Genomic DNA, 19208 nt, shown 5'->3' on the forward strand with positions numbered 1-19208 from the left:
TCAGTGCGGTCAGCTGTCCTGGCTGTGTCCTCTCCCAACTTCTTGTGCACCCTCCTTCTGGCTGCTGAGGTGGGGTGAGAGGCAGAAAAGGCCTTGACCCAGTGTAGGCACCTAAAGTATCCAAGTGTTATCAACACTGTTTTCAAACCAAATCCAAAATACAACCACTTGGAAGCTACTAGGAAGAAAATTAACTCTATCCCTGCCAAATCCAGGACATACATGCATGTGCTTTATAGGACACAAGGACATTGATCTTGTTAATTGAGCAGAACAAATGCAAAGGCTGTACAATTATTTCTCTGGCTGACATTGGGGACACCAGAAAATGAGAAATGAGCAGCATTTCTCTGGGGAGAAGATCTCTCTAGTAAGTAATCTACTTCAAGATCCATATAGTGGCCTACATCTTCAGTGCCTCTGGATCAGAAAGAATTGATACCACAAAGAAGGTGAAGAAGGTGTCTTATTCTTGGCTTTTGGACCAAAATCCCAAAGCATGTCCTTGGTGCCTCAGCTATACATACAGATGTACATCTCTGATATGGTAGATAGATAGATAGATAGATAGATAGATAGATAGATAGATAGATGATAGATAGATAAATAGATAGATAGATAGATAGATAGATAGAGCAAGCTATTCACTTAAGAATGGGCTCCGAAACAGCTGGTGTGCTTATTAGAGATGGACACTGCTATAACTGGGGGAAAAAAAATTGTTTTAAAGCCATCCCTTTCTGGAATCCCATCCTTACTCCATGATTTAGGTGGCAACCCTGAGGTATTCTTCCCCCTGAAGTTATCTTTCATACCAGTATTTAGAAGCTACTTTACTTGGTGAGGCTGACCCCTTTCCCTCCCTGTGCAAGCTAGGCCACTGAGCAGCACAGGTTTCCACAGCTACCAGTCCACAGAGACATAAAATGGACCCTGAATCACTGGCCCTGGTGTTTTTGCAATCTTTGTGCAGTTTTAGTATGTTAATAAAAAGTGCCAGCAGTCATCACAGCAAAAACTTGTGTTTTCCCCATATTTCAGATTATGTCTAAGCAAAAATGGATGTAAAAAAATAATAATAAATGATGTCCTTGGAAGTTGCAACAGTTCTGTACAAAGCAGTCCATCTGCATACCATCACAGTCTTCTCCAAAATCCTTTGGAGTCTCTTTCAGACTTGTCATTGCCATGTGACATGCAAAAAGTGGGGCAAAGTAGTGCAAATACAGTTATTTAAAACATCGTCTTCTTTGTAGAAGCTATCGGATTAGATTGTTGGACTTAATCCCATTTAATGTCTCTGAAGGCCGGGCTGACAGGTGCTCTGCATCGCTGCAAGCAAGCGCTCCCTCTCCGGCCGAGCACTCGGCACTTGTGTAGCCAAACTCGGTTCCCCGCTTCGAGACCTTGATTTTATAGCAGAGGTTACTGGGACCTACAGAGGGCTTTACAATACAACACCTATTTTGTGTAGTTCACCACGTGTGCTAAAGGTTATCAGCAGAAGGGGAGCTCTGTCTTCATGGTCGGCAAGGCTGGCGTTAGCGAGCTCTTGCCTCAGAGATGATGAGTGCCGGTGTTTTGCCCTCCGTGCTTCCTGGTGGGTGAGGCACTGGTGGCACGTAGCTCCTGTGACAGAAGTGGTGATGACCCTGACAGGTACTGCTGGCCCAGCGGGTGCGTGAAGCTGCCAGTGCATGAGGTCTATACAGCAATAAGCAAAGCATTTATAATGATAGTGCTGTACGGCCCTATGCTGCGTTCCTCAGTGGCTCAGCAGGCCTCCGGACACCACAGCCATGAGCGAAAAGAGTGATTAAATTCGGCAAGGTCCCGAGTGGCTGCCCTGAAGCTGCGGTGGCAGGGGTGGCGGTGGGGGGCCAAGATGGCGCGTGGAGGGGCGCCTCACTACCCCCACAATCGACAGAGTAAGGAAACCAGAGCAGGAACAGTTAAAGCGCCCTTTGCACAGATGAGGGCACACATGGCCTGAGGTGCTACCCCGTCCCCTGTGGAACACAGCCCCTTTCCCCCCAACAGCCGGGCTCGGCGGGGTCGGTGTTCCCGTCCCCGAGGCAGCCCGGGGGCGGGGCAGGGGCGGCGCCAGCCCGGACGGACGGGCCCTTCCGTAAACACCACCCGGCCCGGCCCCCGGCCTACCCCCGGCACGCCGGCACGGCCCATTGCCAGCGCGGGGGAGTCCGCCGAAATATTTTCCCGTGTCGCCTCATATTTTTCCACGCTTAGTGCCCGGTCGCAGGCAGAATGAAGAGATACGGACAGTTTCTACGGACGTAAGCGGAGGTTGGCCCAAGCTCCTCGGATAACTCGCCGCTGGCAGGCAGAAAAGGATGACGCACCTCCCCCCTTCCACCGCCAGAGATGGACGTGCCCGAGGAAGACACTAATAGTCCGGGCTGGGTCTTTAAATCTGAGGGGGGGCTGTGTTAGCCCCGGCGAGCGCCGCGCAGGACGCCCAGGGGCAGCGGTGAGTGACCGGCTGGCGACAGCGGGGTAGGGCAGGGCTGCTCTGGCCGGCCGGCGGAGCTGACACGCGGCGGGGTGTCCGGGCACACTAGGCAATGAGCTCCGGGGTGAGTCCGGGTCAGCTCTGGCTCGGGGGCTGTCACCCTCCTGTGCGGTGTGGGTGGCAGGGAGGTGGTGGACTGGCCCGTCGCTCTGCTGCCCCGGTGGGGCACTCGCTGCAGCAGGTGGGTTTCGCAGTTCCTGCGCTGAGTCTGTAGTTTTCCCCTTGCCCTGTGTCTCCTGGGCTTTCGCCATCCCTTCGTGTCCGCCGGGACGATCCGTCCCGACGGCCGCAGCCCCTGGTCCCCCCCTGCAGCCCCGGTCAGCAGGGCGGGGGCACCCCGCGACCTCTCCGGGGCACGGGGGCTGGGGCCCTTAGGGGCGGCTGCCCGGACTCGCCTTCTGTGGGGCTAACGGGGAGCGTTCCCTCCTTGCTTCTCCCCCGGACTCCCTCCCCCCGGGCCTGTCCTTGGAAACGCTGTTTGTTTTGGTCGGCGAGTGCCAAACTCCTGCCTTTGCTAACTGTTAAAAACATGGGGCCGGGGGTGGAGACAGGCAGCGAAACAGATGGAGGAAGAGGAGGAGCCGCCGGCTCCCCTCGCTGTCGCTCCCCCTGCGGGGGAGGGGAGCGGGCAGGACGTCCCGGGCTCCCCTCGGGAGCCGCGGTCCCTCGTCCCATCACCGACCTGTTTGGGCGGAGGTGACTCCCGCGGGCAACGCTCAGGACACTCGGCCACATCTCACTCTCGCCGATACAGTTTTTTAAGCCTTCACGAAGTTTCTCTTCAAAGGGAAGAGCTGTGGAAATAGAAAGCTAAAGGGGAGAAGTGACGGCTGTAAGCTGTGAAAAATGAGGCGGGAGGAAATGCAAGTAACTCTTAACAAAGGCTCTTTTCTGTTCTCGTGTCTTGGGTGCTGACAGAGGTGGAGTCAGTGAAAGGGAAACTCGAGACCAAATGAGATTCAGTCGGTGCCAGCTTGAAGATAGTAAGAATGTGAGCCCAGCAGAATAAACAAAGTTAAGACCTTCATAGTGGTAGAACTGGACAGAGCACTCATAAGTTTCTGTGTCCATGTGCACTTCGGCTGAACAAAGCAGGGCTGTGGAAAACCTTTCCTTGAAGATGGTATCTGAGGAAGAAACCCAACGAATGGTGAAACCATCTTCCTCCTTCCTCCCCCCAGGTGTTTCATAAAACAACTTCTAAAGCAAATCTTCCTGAATAAAAAGCGTGCTTGTGTCTTCTAAAACTAACCTGATATTGCAGTCTTGATAAGTTCTAAATGAAGAATCGAGTTGGGTGATGCAGTAACCAATTAGGAGCAAGATGCCTCTAAGCATTTTGTATTCCTTTTCTTTTTACTAAAAATAATTTCTTCATTGTTAAATTAGCTAGAATCTTGGTACATGTAGAACTTGAGGTTGGTACATGTAGGTACTTTTTGCTTGGTCTCCCAAAGAGTTTAGTCCTTAAAAAACCTTACGGTATGGTACTGATTGAAAGAAAGCAAATGGTGTGATGAAGCCCACTGTGAAGGTGTCTAACCTGATATAAATATAAAGGTAGGTAGTCTTTAATGCAGCAAAGTAAAGCAGGTTGTAAGCTCAGGCTGACCCTTCAGTAGAATAGGTGGGATATTAATATGTATATTAAAACAACAGCCTCATATGTAATAATTAATGAACAAAAAAATATAACAAGATGGTGTTGTTTATCCAAGATGGTGGAGTACAAAGAGAACTTGCAAGACTGAAGGGCTTTCTGAAATATTTTTATGTGACCATTATGCTAATTGAAACTTAAAGTTCCAAATTAACTTGGCCATTAGTTATTAATGAGAACTTATGTGCTATCTACAAAATATAAGGAAAATCAGCTCTTCCAGTGCATGCTATAAAGCAAAGACTAAGTGACTCAGTTGTCTATTGTTGTAACTAATTAGAAATGCCATTTTTGGTTTGAACTTACCTTTCATATGCTCAATGACTGTATTTTTGACTAAGTGTTTTAGATGCCCCTGAGGTTCTGCTTGTATATTCATGTATGTTCAGTTTGATGTGTTTATCTTTTAAACTTAAAATTTAGCAATAATGTTCTGAATCTGCAGTGTACACCCATTCTTGCTTCCCACTGTGTTTGAAGCATTCTACTAGGAGATGTATTTAGTGTGGCAAAAGATTGCAGTGTTTTTTTTGTGTATCACCTTCTGTTGCAGTGTTGAAACTTACTTAAATTAAGTCTTCTGAAGCACTCCACTGACAACTCTGCTGTCTGCATGTGTGCATATATTGTAGGAGTAGGTCTTGATTCATCAAAATGCCATGGGCCTCTTTGAAATGCAACTATTTGTTGCCAAAAGATCCTTTTCTAGGACTAGTGCTTAAGGACTTAGTGTAGACTTCTAATTCTACCTTAACTACTTGATCTTCTTGGAAATCAAGATGGGGTGGAAAATGGCAGTGCTGACTCTTCTTCATGGCTGATTTAGTGCCTCTCTCAAAAGCACCTTGCAAAGCTGAATGTTTATTAACATTGTCATACCTAGAGGTAAGAGGAAGTTCATGAAATGACGTGTAAATTGTGTTTTGATGGTCATTTACCTTCTTCCATGTTCTTAACACCTGAACTGCACTGAAGTGCTCATACTTGGCAAGTGATTTGCAAGACTTTGGGCCCCTACACTGCAAATGACATTAATCAAATATTTTGATGAACCACGTGCTTCAACATTAATCTTTCGGAGTTTAGTTATTTGTATGGAAATAAAGGGGTGTTATATAAGATTAAAGCCTGGAAATAGTGTTCTTGGTTGATCAAAAATTAGTTGGAAGGTAGTAAAAGCTCTGCAGGCTCTGTACAGTGTTACTGTATTTAAGTGAGAAGTTCAACATGAAGAACCTCAAGTATGTTCTATAACTAGTTTGTCACAACTGGTTTCTGGTCAAAGCACTAACTTTGAGTTAGTAACACAGATTTTAACTGAAGAAATAATTTGTGTCTTCTCTAGCATTAACTAGTGACCCATTTCTTAACTTGTAACTAAAATACAATTTCCAAGCCAAAATATCTCTGCGTTTTGGGGTTTTTAGGTTCTCTTGTAACTGTCTTGCTTAGCCAATATTGTTTTAAATATTTGCTTGTTAGAAATTACAAAATTGCTATTCTAATAAGAGTTTTGATGCTTAGGATCACAGGTTATGCTGCAAGTTCTGAATGCATCACCTCTATGTTCTAGCCAAGTGTCTCTTACTAGGCTCCTCCAGTACAATGCTAAATGGATAGCTGTGTTCTTGCTAATGTGACCAGTTCTTTTCACAAAAAATCCCAGCGCAAAGTATGACATAAATAAGGTGCTCAAGTGCATCCTCTTTCCTCTTGGGAGAGGAAGAAGAGTAAACATACGCTTAAGAAATGTTAATCATCTTAATTAACAGAGGAGTGCTCATTGGTGTAGTAGCTCATCAAGTTATAAAGGCCTATTCAGGATGAGTTGGTACCCAAGCTGTAACTAGGTGCCAGCATTAAGAAATACTCATTTTCACTACCTTCTGTCTGTCCCAGGGCCCCACAATATGTTGATTCAATAAGTACAGACAAAGATCATCCTTTTATTGCCAAAAGTGTATTTTTTTCCAAGTTCAGCAGTTGCAGAGTGTGGTATCCCCTGCCTACTGAAATTGAAGTGGTTTAATAATAAATGAAATTATATATTAGTTACATTTGCTGATGGAAACCATTGCTGGTTATGCCTCTTCATAAAGTCCACTGCAGAATGCTTCATGGCCATAATCAGAGACGGACAGCTACTTTTGGTATCTGGGCCAAATTCCTTTGGTAGTAATCACAGCTGACTTCCAGCTCCTCATTTTAATATTATTAACATATTTTTCACTTCCTGTCATGCAGTTGTTAATCATCTGTATCACACTATGCAGGTGTCCACATTTTCTGCAACTGCAGATTATCTGCCTGGGAGGCAGTTTCTTTACATAGGCAGAAAGACTGTGAAGCACAACACTTCTCAGAGGAGGTTGTCTGTGCTAAATAGAATGTTAGAGGCTCAGAGTTGACATTTGACTTAAACTAGAAAACCTATCCACCTTTACTGCTAGGAACAGTGTTTTTTGGGTCTGGGCCATTGTTGATCTGAGCACAGACCCACCTAAAGCAGCAGGCCAGACTTGCAGCTACACCCTGTTAGAAATGTTACATTCTGAATTACTTGCCTGTTCTCCCCCTGCAACTTCTGTGTTTGCATCACAGTCCTTACACTCAGCTTGTTAGTGGAAGGAAACTCATTGCTAAACACCACTTCATAATGAAGTCAGATGGGGGATGGTAACATCACGAGATGCTTTTATGTACATTGAAAACTACCAAAAGTCTTGCAACAAACAGCTTCAGGGGTTCCTGTGGGTAGTCTTTCATTTTTTTGAAATATAACCAGTTTAGGAATGTCTCCAACATAATCGTTAAAGTATGAAACAGCTGAAGTTGCAAAGCTCATGGATAACTACATAATTCTGCATGTCAAGCCAGATAATTTCTTTTACTTTTCCTGTTTAGGAAAGGCAACCACTTGATCTTCACTCACAATATAATGATCAGTAGCATGTTTGAGAAGCATACAAAAATAACTGCTGGTTTTATGGGAATTGCGTTTGTCTTCCCAGGTCTTGTTTACTGTGTAGATAAGGTAAAGGGAATCAGAATGCCTCTCAATGATGACCAGAACAGTGACTCAGATTCTTCACGCCTCTCGGAAAGCACAGCTTCTTCCAGCGACTCGGAATATTCCAGGCAGAGCTTTAACAGTGATTCTTCAAGCAAACCCAGCTCCCCAGCGTGTAAGCCTATTTCAGCCTTACCTGCATTGTGCATGGACCAATAAGGCTAACTTACCTTGTTTCTCTTTGCTGTCGTGGGTAGAACCTGGGATTCTGAATCTGTTTAAGAGTATTATGAGAGAGGCATGGCTTTCTCTCTGCTGTGAAGCAGTGCATCTCCTGTGTGTGGAGCACCACCAGCAGCTGTATCCATGGGCACTCCTTCCCTTCAGAAAGTGTAAGAAAAGTGTGTCACCATGGTCTTTCTAACCTTGACATTGGTAGCAGTCTCCCACTCAATCAGATATGCCTTGTGCAAAGGGTGGGTTTCTTCTGTTTGATCCCTGCACTTAAAAATTAATGCTGTAACTTATAGATGTTATAATACCATATCAAGTTACATGTAATTAATCTTGAATTCACATTTTTCTTTCATAAATACTAGAATCAAACAGAAAACATACATTTGCACAAGGAAGATAATTTGGGTAATGGTAAAGAAAACTTTGGTTAAGATGTGGTTCATGTGTGTCTGTAAGCATTTGCAGACCGTGCTCCTTACATCTACGTAAATAATCTTACATTATAACAAGCTTGTTAGTGGAGCTGCGGTTGGCACCTGGCTCTTCATCTTTCTTTCTTACCAGTCTTCCAAATACTAAATTAAATTACAGAATTTGAGGATTTAAAAATGTTGGGAATTTGCTCGTTTTCCAGTGTAGAGTTTGTTTTGTCATCACTGTTAACTCCTGAAAAAATGAGTGTAACTGACATTCCACAGCAGATCAAAGATCTGCTGATCTTAAGTGGGGGTGTTTGCAAGTCAATAACTTCAGAACCTTTTCAACAGGGAATATAGCCATCATGTGCTCATAATTATAGTGGACCTCTGGTATCTCTCACTGCCCATGCTTTTGGTTGGGTGGCTTTGACAGAACAGTTAGTAGGAAATCTGTGGAATGCCAGATCCCATTTTAAAGGAAAGAAGATATCTTGGTTCAGATGTGGAAATACGCAAATGCTCCTCAAAATGTTTTGAGGCTTGTGTGGTATTTCCCCACAAACACACACACCCCTGATAAGCTGGGAGTTTCCTGAGTTAGTGTTTTAGGAAGATATAAAGACTTGGTAATCTTGTGTTGCTTCTTCTAGAGTACTGGAGTCCAATTAGCAAGCAGTAAAATTTTAAGGTTTTAGTATATTCCATTGCACTTACCAGCTATAGCTATTTGGCTTGAATTGATCTTATTTGTTCCAGCAGCAAGCCCTCCCAAGGTTATCACGTTTGATGAACTGATGGCAGCTACAAGAAATCTGTCAAACTGGACTCTAGCTCATGAAATTGCTGTAAATGCAAATTTTTGCATAAAACATGAAGACTACCCACAAAACAGGTAAGAGCCTGAATTTTGCAAAAAGCAGTGCTGGTGTTGGAAAGAGAGGAGAAATGAATGGCGCAGTCCAGACCATGTTTTGCGAGCTGATGATCCACCACCCAAGAATGATGTGGTTGCAGGGCATAATATCTGGGGGAGGTGTGTTTCCCAACAAGTGATCAGTTCCATCTAAAACTGTTACAAGGATGAAAGCTAGTTGGGAGTTTTTTCCATAACTAATTGACTTATTCCACAGCTTTGCAGGCACAGTGAAACAAATTGTACACAAGGCATTCTGGGATCATTTGGAATCAGAACTGAATGAAGATCCTCCAGAATATGAACATGCTATCAAGCTCTTTGAGGAAATTAAGGAGGTAATGTTCTTCCTTCTTTGTACTGTTTTGTCATCTTAGCTCACTGAAGGGTCTCCTTAACTTAGTTGAACCAACATCTTCTGGTTCTTCCTTTTATAGTATGAAGCCATGATTATTCAGAACTGAAAATAGATGTCTCTTTGTAGTATATTTTTATCAACCAGGAATATGGCCACAAACAAACAGGGGCATGTTCACTCAACTTTCACTGCACAGTTACTGGATGAAAGTCATCTCTTTTCCCTAAGCTTCACATCTCTACTAGCCTGTTTCCAGAATTATACTATGAGCTTAGGGCATGAACAAGAGCATAAACATGACTGCACATGCCCACTTAGACCTCATTGTTTGATTATTGCACAGGTGAGCATACAAACCTTCAATCCTGGCACAATACTAAGTCTTTCAAAATTTTAAGTTAGTAAATGTTTGTTTTACAGGGTAGCCTCCCAGCTTTTGAACAAGTCTAGTTGTTGACTTGCTTTTTGTTTTATTAGCTTTGAGAATTTTTGCAGAACTGTACTGTTTTTTTTCAAACAGTCCTTTTTTCTCCACTATCTTTGATAATGTTCAGTCTTAAAATGTCTGCTTATAATTTGTCAGCTACATGCACCTGTCATGAATATTAAAATTTCACTGAAATGTGTTTACTAAGTGATTTGGTTTTTATTAATAAGCTTTTCCTATTTTTCCCCCTCTAATTTAGATTCTTCTTTCCTTCCTGACTCCTGGAGCAAACAGGATTCACAATCAAATTTGTGAAGTTCTAGATACGGATCTTATAAGACAGCAGGCAGAACACAATGCTGTTGATATTCCTGGGCTAGCTAACTATATCATCAACACTATGGGAAAGTTATGTGCTCCAATAAGAGACAACGACATAAAACAGTTAAAAGCAACTGACAATATTGTAGAGTTACTGAGGTTGGTATTTGAGTGTGGTTTTTGGAGGAAAAAAACTCCTCTCTGAAAGAGTAGTAAACAGTGGAAGGCAGGGTGGTTGGGTGAAGGAAGTCTAAAATTGTCAGTTTGCATAACACCTGTTCTCAAACTATAGGAAAACTTCCTGAAGCGTTAGAGGAAGAGCTCTGACACATTGACCAGATGGTCTATCTTACTTTGTAAAGAAATGGGTAGGATACCTAGATGAAACCAGGCAGCTCTGAATATCTAAGCCAACAACTCTTGCAATAATCTGTTTCAGAAACTCTTTTTTTGTTCATTCTTAAAAAATGTAAACAGCACACTTGTACTGTTTCTCCTTGAAGTGTTAATTGCATGCTTCTTCTGGAAGGCCAAACTTTGGATTTAAAAGCTCTTTAGTTAAGATTTTATTAATTGAACTTTAGTAAAACATTTGCATAACAGGGCAGAAAACAGTGCCCCTTAGGTACACTGAAATATTAAGAGTAAATGGTAGTTGTTCCACTGTGTATATATAGGGATCAAAGCAACTGTGTCAGAAGGATTGTTTCTCTTAATGCAATTAGGGACCAAAAAGTTAAAATCTGTTAATTTAGGCTACAATACACCAATTAATGTAGTTTTTGAAAAACCTACAGGGCTGTAGCATTTAGTGATGGTACATTAGTCCTGTTCTCCTTAACTTAGACCAAGCCTTAAATATACTACTTCTTCAAGAATTCAGATGATAGGTAACGTATCTGTTACTGTGAAATGCCAATGAAGGAGTTCACTTCTCCCAGAATTGAAATTAAAGTGATAATGTACATGTGCTTAGCATGTGCTGGTGAAAATCAATAGACTAAATTAAAGTGTGAAAATTTAAATTCCTCTTTTCAGACAAATATTCCGTGTTTTGGACCTGATGAAAATGGATATGGCAAATTACACAATTAAAAGCCTTAGACCATACCTCTGGCATAACTTGGTGGACTACGAAAGAACAAAATTCCAGGAAATTCTTGAAGAAACACCAAGTATGTGTCATGCTATATTTAAGTTAAACTTTTCTTTGAAAAGAAGACTATTTAAATATATGCTGTGAAAACTCTATAAGTTGCAGTTAACTTAGAGGAAAACTTCAATTTCTTGTCTGTATCTGAGTAATGGGAAAAATTTTTCATAAGGAAGTTATCACTGGATGATTGCTTAACTTGCTGTCAAGTTTGTCTGTCTGCAACCTGGGGCAGTTACTGACAAACTTACATTTTCCAAATCAGTTGGTATCTGAAAAACAAGTGGTGATTCTTGCTGTCTGGATGCAGAAGCCCTACGTAAGATGAGACTTTTCTCTTTTGTGTGCAACAGTTCTGTTAGTGTGAAGTAAACATGTAAAACCAGTTTGTGTGCCTGAAAGCTGGAAGGGGTAGGATCAGTTTTTTAATAAACAAAAGGCAGGCTCTGAACAAAATTTCTTAGATGATGCAAAGTCAACTTGATCCACTATTACATGTTTTGTGCAATTTGGTTAAACAGTGTTCAGAAATATATCCTCCAAGAAGAGTTAAGTAAGCTTGCTAACATCTGGAGCAGGGGCTTCTAAAATGGGAGCCCTGAGCCACTGGTAGGACCTGCAGTGTTCATATATGCAGCCTGAGAAAATCTCTGCCACAAATCAAATGTTGTAATCTTCCTTCACCTCTACTTTTCGCTCTTATGCCCTATCTCATAAGTGGCCTCTGCGAAAAAGGGAAACCAATCCCTTTTGGGAACTCCAGCTTTTGAGTTCCCAAATAGAGACTTCCGTTACCTAAAAATCTTGACTGAAGTCTTAACAAGCTGTGGCTGGGTTTGTACAAACCAGGTAAAAAGGTGACCAGTGGAAGAAAGTGAGTGAGAGAATTATCATGTATGAAGACTGAGCTGTCCACTATGTTTAAGTCTTCAGAAGTTGAATTATCTTATATATACAGCTCACATTTTTCTCAAGGTAGTGCTTTATTTTGATGAAGGCATGCAGTAAATATGTGCTATTTGCAATGCTTAGGTGCCCTGAATCTCACAACAGAATGGATAAAGGAATCAATAGAAGATGAATTGTCATCTATTTCTGATGGGTCTTCATCATCCCCTGGTGCTGATTGTAGTTCAAAACCAATTATTAGTCCTACACTGGTGCTAAACAATGGCTACTTGAAATTGTTACAGTGGGATTATTGCAAAACAATTCCGGAGGTAAGAAATATATTTTGATGTCTTCAGATTACCAGCTATATGAAATCATTGGTGTGATATAATAATCCTGCTACTGATAACAGTAAGTGAATATTGTCTTGCACTCCTTAAATTTCTGCACAGTAAATTTGAAATTTGGAGATTATATTCTAGTCCAGTTTTTGAAATTCAAGATGGGCAAGTCTTCAAACAGAAAAGAACAAGGTAAAGGTTGTTCTCCCTCTTTCCAATCATAGCTCACCAGCTCCACCCCAAGAGCAATCTTTACAGTGGTCAGGTACAAGGCTGGCCCTTGTATTGACAGTACTTGGCTTTCTCTATCTTTAAAAGAACTGACTGTAGCACCCTGTTTTCCTAACAGCACCAGGAATTGGTGGGATCGCTCTGTAGAATAGAATCAGTAAAAACCTGAGGCCTCTAAAGTAGGCATTTACCCTTTCTCAGTGCATGTAAACTATTACTTCAAGACTCAATATTCAGTTTTTCCCTCAAGTTCCTGATTACTGACCTCTGCAACTTCCCATAAAGCCAGTGTGAAATTTGCCATTAGTCAGGGCTAAAATTTGCATTTCAAGGGAGGGCCTTAGCTACATGTAGGGTGGCCTGGCAGAGAATTTGCTAAATACATGGGGATGCTCTTGGTGTTCTCAGTCAGTGGACAGAAGTGAAACCACTTTTACTTTGCTGTGAACAGTTTTGAGTAAGAACTACGTGCAGATGTCCTCTGGTGGATCTTGCTTGCCATACTATTAAATTTGAAATTACAACCAAGTACAGTTGGATGTTAATGCCCCTGTGTTGCTCAGGATGAACTCTTTGTAACCTAAAATTAACTCCAGCTACATCTTGCTGTAGGGATTACTTATGTTCTTGGTATGATCAGCTGGCTTTTTGCCTGGAATGGGTTATGTATCACTTGTAGAACCTGCTCTGGTGGTTGAATTGGTGGTTGTCAAGCACAGTTATTCATTATTATCCATCAGTTACAAATCTTGGCAATTTTTCAAAAGACACCCAAATACAGAAGACTATTATGTCTGTAACTTGGTCATTACAATGTCCTCTGGATCCTCTGAGCATTCCATGTCATGGGCTGAATTGGTTGCAGATTTGTCAGCAGTGATGAGGAATAAGGGGCTATGTCCTCAGTTGCCTCATTACTTTTCTTCCCACCACAGGTTTACTTCTGGTACTCGTACATAATGCCACTTCATGCTATACTACATATTTAGGGTATTTCAGTTGCTGTATCCTCTGGGTTTATGTATTTGTGATTAAAAATAGTGCTTCATTACTATATCCTGGATCTGTCCTTCTCCTGTCTCTCTCCCTCCTTATTCCTAAATTAGTATTATTGTTTCAATTCTAGACTCTAATCACAGATGAAGTTCGTCTTCAGGAGTTGAGAGAAAAGCTCAATCAATTAAAAGTCATAGCTTGTGTTTCTCTCATAACAAACAACATGGTGGGTGCAGCAATTGTAGATGTGCCTGATTTTGCTGACCAGCTGAAAAGGATCTCCTTTCCTCTTCTTGAAGGCATGAACAAGAAGTAAGGCCTTGGTTTTTTTGCTCCTTTTTTTAGCTTCTATTTTTTTACAGGAAACAGTTGGAAAAAATTCTACTGTTATAGGTGGTGCTTGTTATTAATAGGAAGATACCAAATTTTAATCATTTATATATTCCCTTTATGATACAAGGCCACTATATGTTAGACACGTGTTTTCAAAGGTAGATTTTAATTAAATCCTGGTCTTGATGTTAATGTACAGATTCTGGAACCTAGTAGTAAAGTTCATTCATATACTTCTAATACTGGAGACACTGTGGCAGTGCATCCATTAAATCTTCTTGGGAGTTGTTTCAAACTTGTTACAGGTAGTTCAAGTTACTTGGCTGCCTATTTCTTTGTCTGCTTGTACTACAAGCAAGTATGATCTATGTGACTGTCTTTTTAAAGAGTTTTCCACTCTGTTTTTTTCTCATTAAATGCTATGTACATGATCCAGAAAAACACCTAGCCACAATGATAAAGTGAAGAAGTGGTGTCACTGCTGAACACTTGAAATTACTTTTTCCATTTGAATCACATCTAGGTTCTTATTTTATCTTATTTTCCACATAGAGATTTTCCTGTATATCTAGATTTACATAAATCTGCAGCAAAAGATGAAAGCTTTTCAAAATTCTCATTGCAGAGACCAGGTTGAAAATAAAAGGGAAAGGAGACAAATGAGGACACTTTACAATGTATGCTATAGAAACTGCAGAATTTAATGCTTTTCTGTTTCTTCCAGAAGTTTTGACCTGAAGGAGGCTCTGAATGCTATTGGTGTCCAGATTTGCAGCGCAGTGAATAAGTCTCTAAGTGAAAGAGGTCTTCCCACTCTTAGTGAAGAAATGCAGAGTAATTTAATGGGTCAAATCGCTCATATTGTTGAGAAGAATAATCCTGTCTGTTCCTTGATTGGTTAGTAAGATACTACCTAATAGTCATGTTGTATGTGTCTGTTTATAAACTTACTCCCAGCAAGCTTAATCAGCTGTCTAATTATCTTCTAAAAGCATTTTCTTGCTGCAGTAAAATACTGGCTCAACTAAGACTACAGAAATGTTGTTTACTTAGAGATGGCGTTCTTGGTATGCTGCAGAGCGTGGTTAGTCACAGCTAGAAAGAATTGTAAAAGTGCATGTAGGGACAAGCCTAGGCAGCCTAGTAGTTTGGAGAAGAATTGAGAAAAATTGAGTGTTATTTAGTCTTCTTTCTGTCCATTCTGGGTTAAAACCTAGTGGGTTTGTTCTTTTTCCTTTGTGTCTACTTCCTGTTAATTAATGTAACTTGTTGCAGTAGGTTTATGCTGTGTCCACCTTGCAGTAGCTAAATGTAAGAATCTTACAGTATTGTTCCCCACCCCAACATGATCCTGGGAAAGACTTGTTGCTTACACTGTTGGATTTTTAGCTGTGCTGATGTGCAGGGTGCTTACAAAGTGACTATGGCATCATCTTGGGTTTACATTTGTTCTGAGCATACTTTATATTCCATTTCAGACAAACGAATCCAGCTCTTCATGAGAAGCTTGCTTGCTCTTCCGAGTTTTCAGAAGTGTATGCCTACTATGCCAGGAGGCCTTTCTGTGATTCAGACAGAGATGGAGTTTCTGGGGTCTCAGTATGCAAGCATTGTAAACTTCAATAAAAAGGTGTATGGACCATTCTATGCAAACATACTTAGAAAACTTCTTTTTCCTGAAGCAGCAATGGAGAAAACAGAAGCAGAAACACCTAGCAATTAAAACGTGGACCCTTTTTTTAATCTTCCAAGACAGTGGAGAAGTCACATCTCTAAGAACAGCCTACTCGAATGACTGTTGATGGGAAAAAGTCTTGTAAAATGTATACAGATAGTTTCTGAAATTCACTGTAAAGAAAGTCAAGGTCATATATATATATTTTAATAGAAAAATATTTGTTTAATGGATTGCCACTTGTAATAGCCAGTGAATTATTAATTTCCATAGCAAGCATTTATTATGACTCACAGTGGGAAAGAGCTGGCAATGTACTTACTGTGTTGCCACCATCAAAACAATGTTTCAGCTGAAATATATTTACATACAATGCATATTAGGAAATGACAAAACAACTGTAAATAAAATGTACTATGCTTACACTGTATTTTTGTAGAGTAACATCTCAGATGACAATTATGTTTTTGACAATACTTTGAAGAAGAAAGTTACAGCATTACTGATTTAGTAACCAAACCCAGGTTCATACTAGGCCAAGTTCAGGTACTCCTGCAGTTACTGGACCCAGAACTTTGCCTCTGTTACATTAAGGAATGCCAATGTTACAAGCTGAAGGATAGCAGTTACAGAAGCGGCATTCACCACTTACAAGCAGGAATCATTCAGAACTTCTCAACTCTTAATTAAGATTAATGATAAACACCTAAGAAACATGATGGGGGGCTGGAGTAAATGTCTGTATATAGTCTTTATAAGCATTTTGTTTATTCAGTGGAGGTCATACAGATCTTTAATACATGTATGTACTGATCTTTGATCTTAATGAATGGGTATTAAGTATTTTTAAGTTAGGTCCTCTTAACCTTTATTCCCAAAACCACTTAAGACTGACCTTACAGTGCACCACAGAAGAACCACCCCTTTCATGCCCTTATCCAACAGAATGTAAGTTTTTCACAAGATATTCTTAGGCCTGAAAGCAAGAACCCAAGTACTTAGTAATTTTAAAAGATATTATTAGATTCACTTCTTTACGGGGTGTGTGAGAAATGCTCCGATTTTCCTTAAATTTCTTTGGACTGGGCCGCAATACTTAGTTCCCATTTAAGGCATTGGGAGTCCTGCATACAGAAAATTAAATAGACTGAAATTGAGAAATGTGGAAGTGAACTTGTTTAAATTTACACAGGCTTTATTTTGCATATTTCAGATTACTGGGATTAGGTAGTGCTGGAATACATATTATGGACATGTTCTTGTCTATGAAATTGAATAATTTACTTGAAAATTATATTTTAATATATTACCATATAATACTCCTTTTAAGATGTCATATATGGAAGACCTCAGTGTGGTACAAGTTAGAGTTTGTTTTTAATATTTTATATTATAATCTATTTTTTATGAAGAGACAAAACCTGTAAAAGTGTAATGTCTCACACTAATTGTTTATGCACATTATTGTGTCTATTATAAAGGTCTGAAAAAAACTGGGCATTTATTAGCACTGTGGTTTTCTAGTCCATTTCTACAGGAATGTATACTCTTTATAGCAAAGGAAATTACTTCTATTCAGTTGCTCTTCAGTGTCCAAGGACTTTGGTCACATGTACATGTTAAGGTACATTTATGTGTTACTTTGGTTCATGTACATATTACTTTATTCAAAATGCCTTTCTAGAGTAATTTCTCTAGTGCACTTCTGTTCTATTCCTTGTAAAAACATTGCACAAAAAAAAGATGAACACATATTTTAAAGGGAACTGTTTTCTGGAAAACCTGAGAGAAAGGAAGTCTTAGACTATAACTGTGCCACTAGGTAAGCCAGGCTTGCTCAGATGAATACAAAATTTTGGTAGGCAATTCAAAATCATTAAGAGAATGCATTTCAGAAGCAGCTAGGGGGAATGAATCTTAGTGATTTGCTACAACTTTAGAAATACCTACATGATTTTGAGCTTCAGCCAAAAGAGGATTTTATGAACATGTGAAGGTGATTGCTAATATGATTATGAACTTTTTATTTTAATATTTTGTATGCATTCTATTTTACAAACAAGTATCAAACTATAGCTCTTTAATGAACTGGGGAAACTGTCATACTAGTTTTTACCAGTAAGTACTCAAAAGATAGCATTTATTGGGGGGTTTGGTAATTAAGGTGACTTGTAAAGGGCATTTTATAGCATGGCCTGTGTTTCCAGTGATTGTTTAATGTGTTTTAATTTAATGTTTCAAACATGGACATTGCATCTGTTTAATGTCATGTGTTGCATGCTGTTTATGCTACTGTGGCTGCAAAGAACTTGCCTCTACTCTAAAGTTGTCCTTGTGAAACAAGATGCCATTCTGTAGTAGCTTTGTTAAAAAACAAGTATTTCAGGGATTGTATGCATTAAATTTTGTTTGTGATACCATCAGTGGTGAAAAGTCATTTATACAAACATTAAATGCAACAGATTGTTAAATGCCAAAGAGAAATGACTCCACTAATTTTCTGTTGTGACCATTTTTTCTGTTACTTCTCAGTAGCAGCTCCAGTGTAGACTAGTGACTTTAACCCAGCTGTACAACTAATATTCGAAACAGTTGGCTGCTTAAATCTGACTCCTTGGGCCACGATGTATTGGGTTTGCACGGTGGAGTTGGAGGTGGCGTGGACTGCAGGGGTGGCTTCTGTGAGAAGCTGCTCCAAGCTTCCCCCCGTGTCCGACAGAGGCCTTGCATGGATTAAACATGGATTGCCACGTATTAAATCAAGTCTCCACTGACTGTGCGCTTTAGACAGGAAACCAAATGGAAGGAGTCTGAAATGTTACTCCTCTTTAGGGTAGGGGCCTTAGTGCTCAGGATGGGTGGAGCCCGGACCCAACCCCATGAACGCTACACGTGTGGAACCCGAGCCAGAGCAGACGTGTATGTGTGCTATTTTCACTGCCTGCTCTTGGAACTTGTTTACCAGTTACTACATTTACATATAAATATATATATGTATTTCTCAAAACCTTACTACCACAGGAATCTGCAGAGATCACTAGTGCTTCTTGTTTCATCTTGAACTGGGGCAGATGAGTAGCTCCGCATTTGACCGCAATTTTGGTGTCTCCATAGCACAGGCCCTTGCAAAGGAGAACAAATAAATTTGTGATTCAGCAAGAGGATGAAAGAAGAATAAACGCTACAAGCTGATGCCCTACGTTGCTTTACATGCTAAAAACTGCAGGAAAGGTGTTTCAAGCCCAACTCCTCCGTGACCCTGCCGCCTCCCGGGATTCAGGCGGGACCCCCAGGCGCTGCCAGGTCCGCAGTGCCCCGGGAGGGGCCTGGCACCGTGAGGGGCGGGCCGCAGTGCCCCGGGAGGGGCCTGGCACCGTGAGGGGCGGGCCGCAGTGCCCCGGGAGGGGCCTGGCACCGTGAGGGGCGGGCCGCAGTGCCCCGGGAGGGGCCTGGCACCGTGAGGGGCGGGCCGCAGTGCCCCGGGAGGGGCCTGGCACCGTGAGGGGCGGGCCGCAGTGCCCCGGGAGGGGCCTGGCACCGTGAGGGGCGGGCCGCAGTGCCCCGGGAGGGGCCTGGCACCGTGAGGGGCGGGCCGCAGTGCCCCGGGAGGGGCCTGGCACCGTGAGGGGCGGGCCGCAGTGCCCCGGGAGGGGCCTGGCACCGTGAGGGGCGGGCCGCAGTGCCCCGGGAGGGGCCTGGCACCGTGAGGGGCG

At 41.7% G+C, this 19208-nt stretch overlaps 1 protein-coding gene and 1 long non-coding RNA gene across 26 annotated transcripts; one reads left to right on the forward strand and one right to left on the reverse strand.

Moving 5' to 3' along the window:
- The first annotated feature begins 1636 nt into the window (after positions 1-1636).
- Positions 1637-17973, forward strand: TCP11L2 (t-complex 11 like 2). 25 transcript variants are annotated; one of them, XM_086887237.1, is made up of 12 exons: positions 2415-2488; positions 3449-4090; positions 7202-7375; positions 7458-7592; positions 8616-8748; positions 8987-9107; positions 9814-10034; positions 10914-11050; positions 12061-12248; positions 13618-13799; positions 14545-14717; positions 15299-17973. In XM_086887237.1, the coding sequence occupies exons 4-12, from the start codon at positions 7490-7492 to the stop codon at positions 15541-15543; spliced, it is 1503 nt and encodes a 500-aa protein (XP_086743363.1). In that variant the 5' UTR covers positions 2415-2488; positions 3449-4090; positions 7202-7375; positions 7458-7489; the 3' UTR covers positions 15544-17973. The 25 variants fall into 25 exon arrangements, with proteins under 25 accessions (XP_086743349.1, XP_086743354.1, XP_086743345.1 ...); XM_086887240.1 differs by lacking the exon at positions 3449-4090 and having other exon boundaries at positions 2111-2488; positions 14548-14717; XM_086887236.1 differs by lacking the exon at positions 3449-4090 and having other exon boundaries at positions 2189-2488.
- LOC111935892 (uncharacterized) lies at positions 15700-18903 on the reverse strand. Its single transcript, XR_002867891.2, has 2 exons — positions 18706-18903; positions 15700-18617 (listed from the first exon to the last, which is right to left on the reverse strand). It is a non-coding gene; the product is annotated as an uncharacterized LOC111935892 (long non-coding RNA).
- Between the last annotated feature and the right edge of the window lie 305 nt (positions 18904-19208).

The sequence above is a fragment of the Cyanistes caeruleus genome, chromosome 4 (assembly GCF_971803275.1).
Source record: "Cyanistes caeruleus chromosome 4, bCyaCae1.hap1.1, whole genome shotgun sequence".
NCBI lineage: Eukaryota > Metazoa > Chordata > Aves > Passeriformes > Paridae > Cyanistes > Cyanistes caeruleus.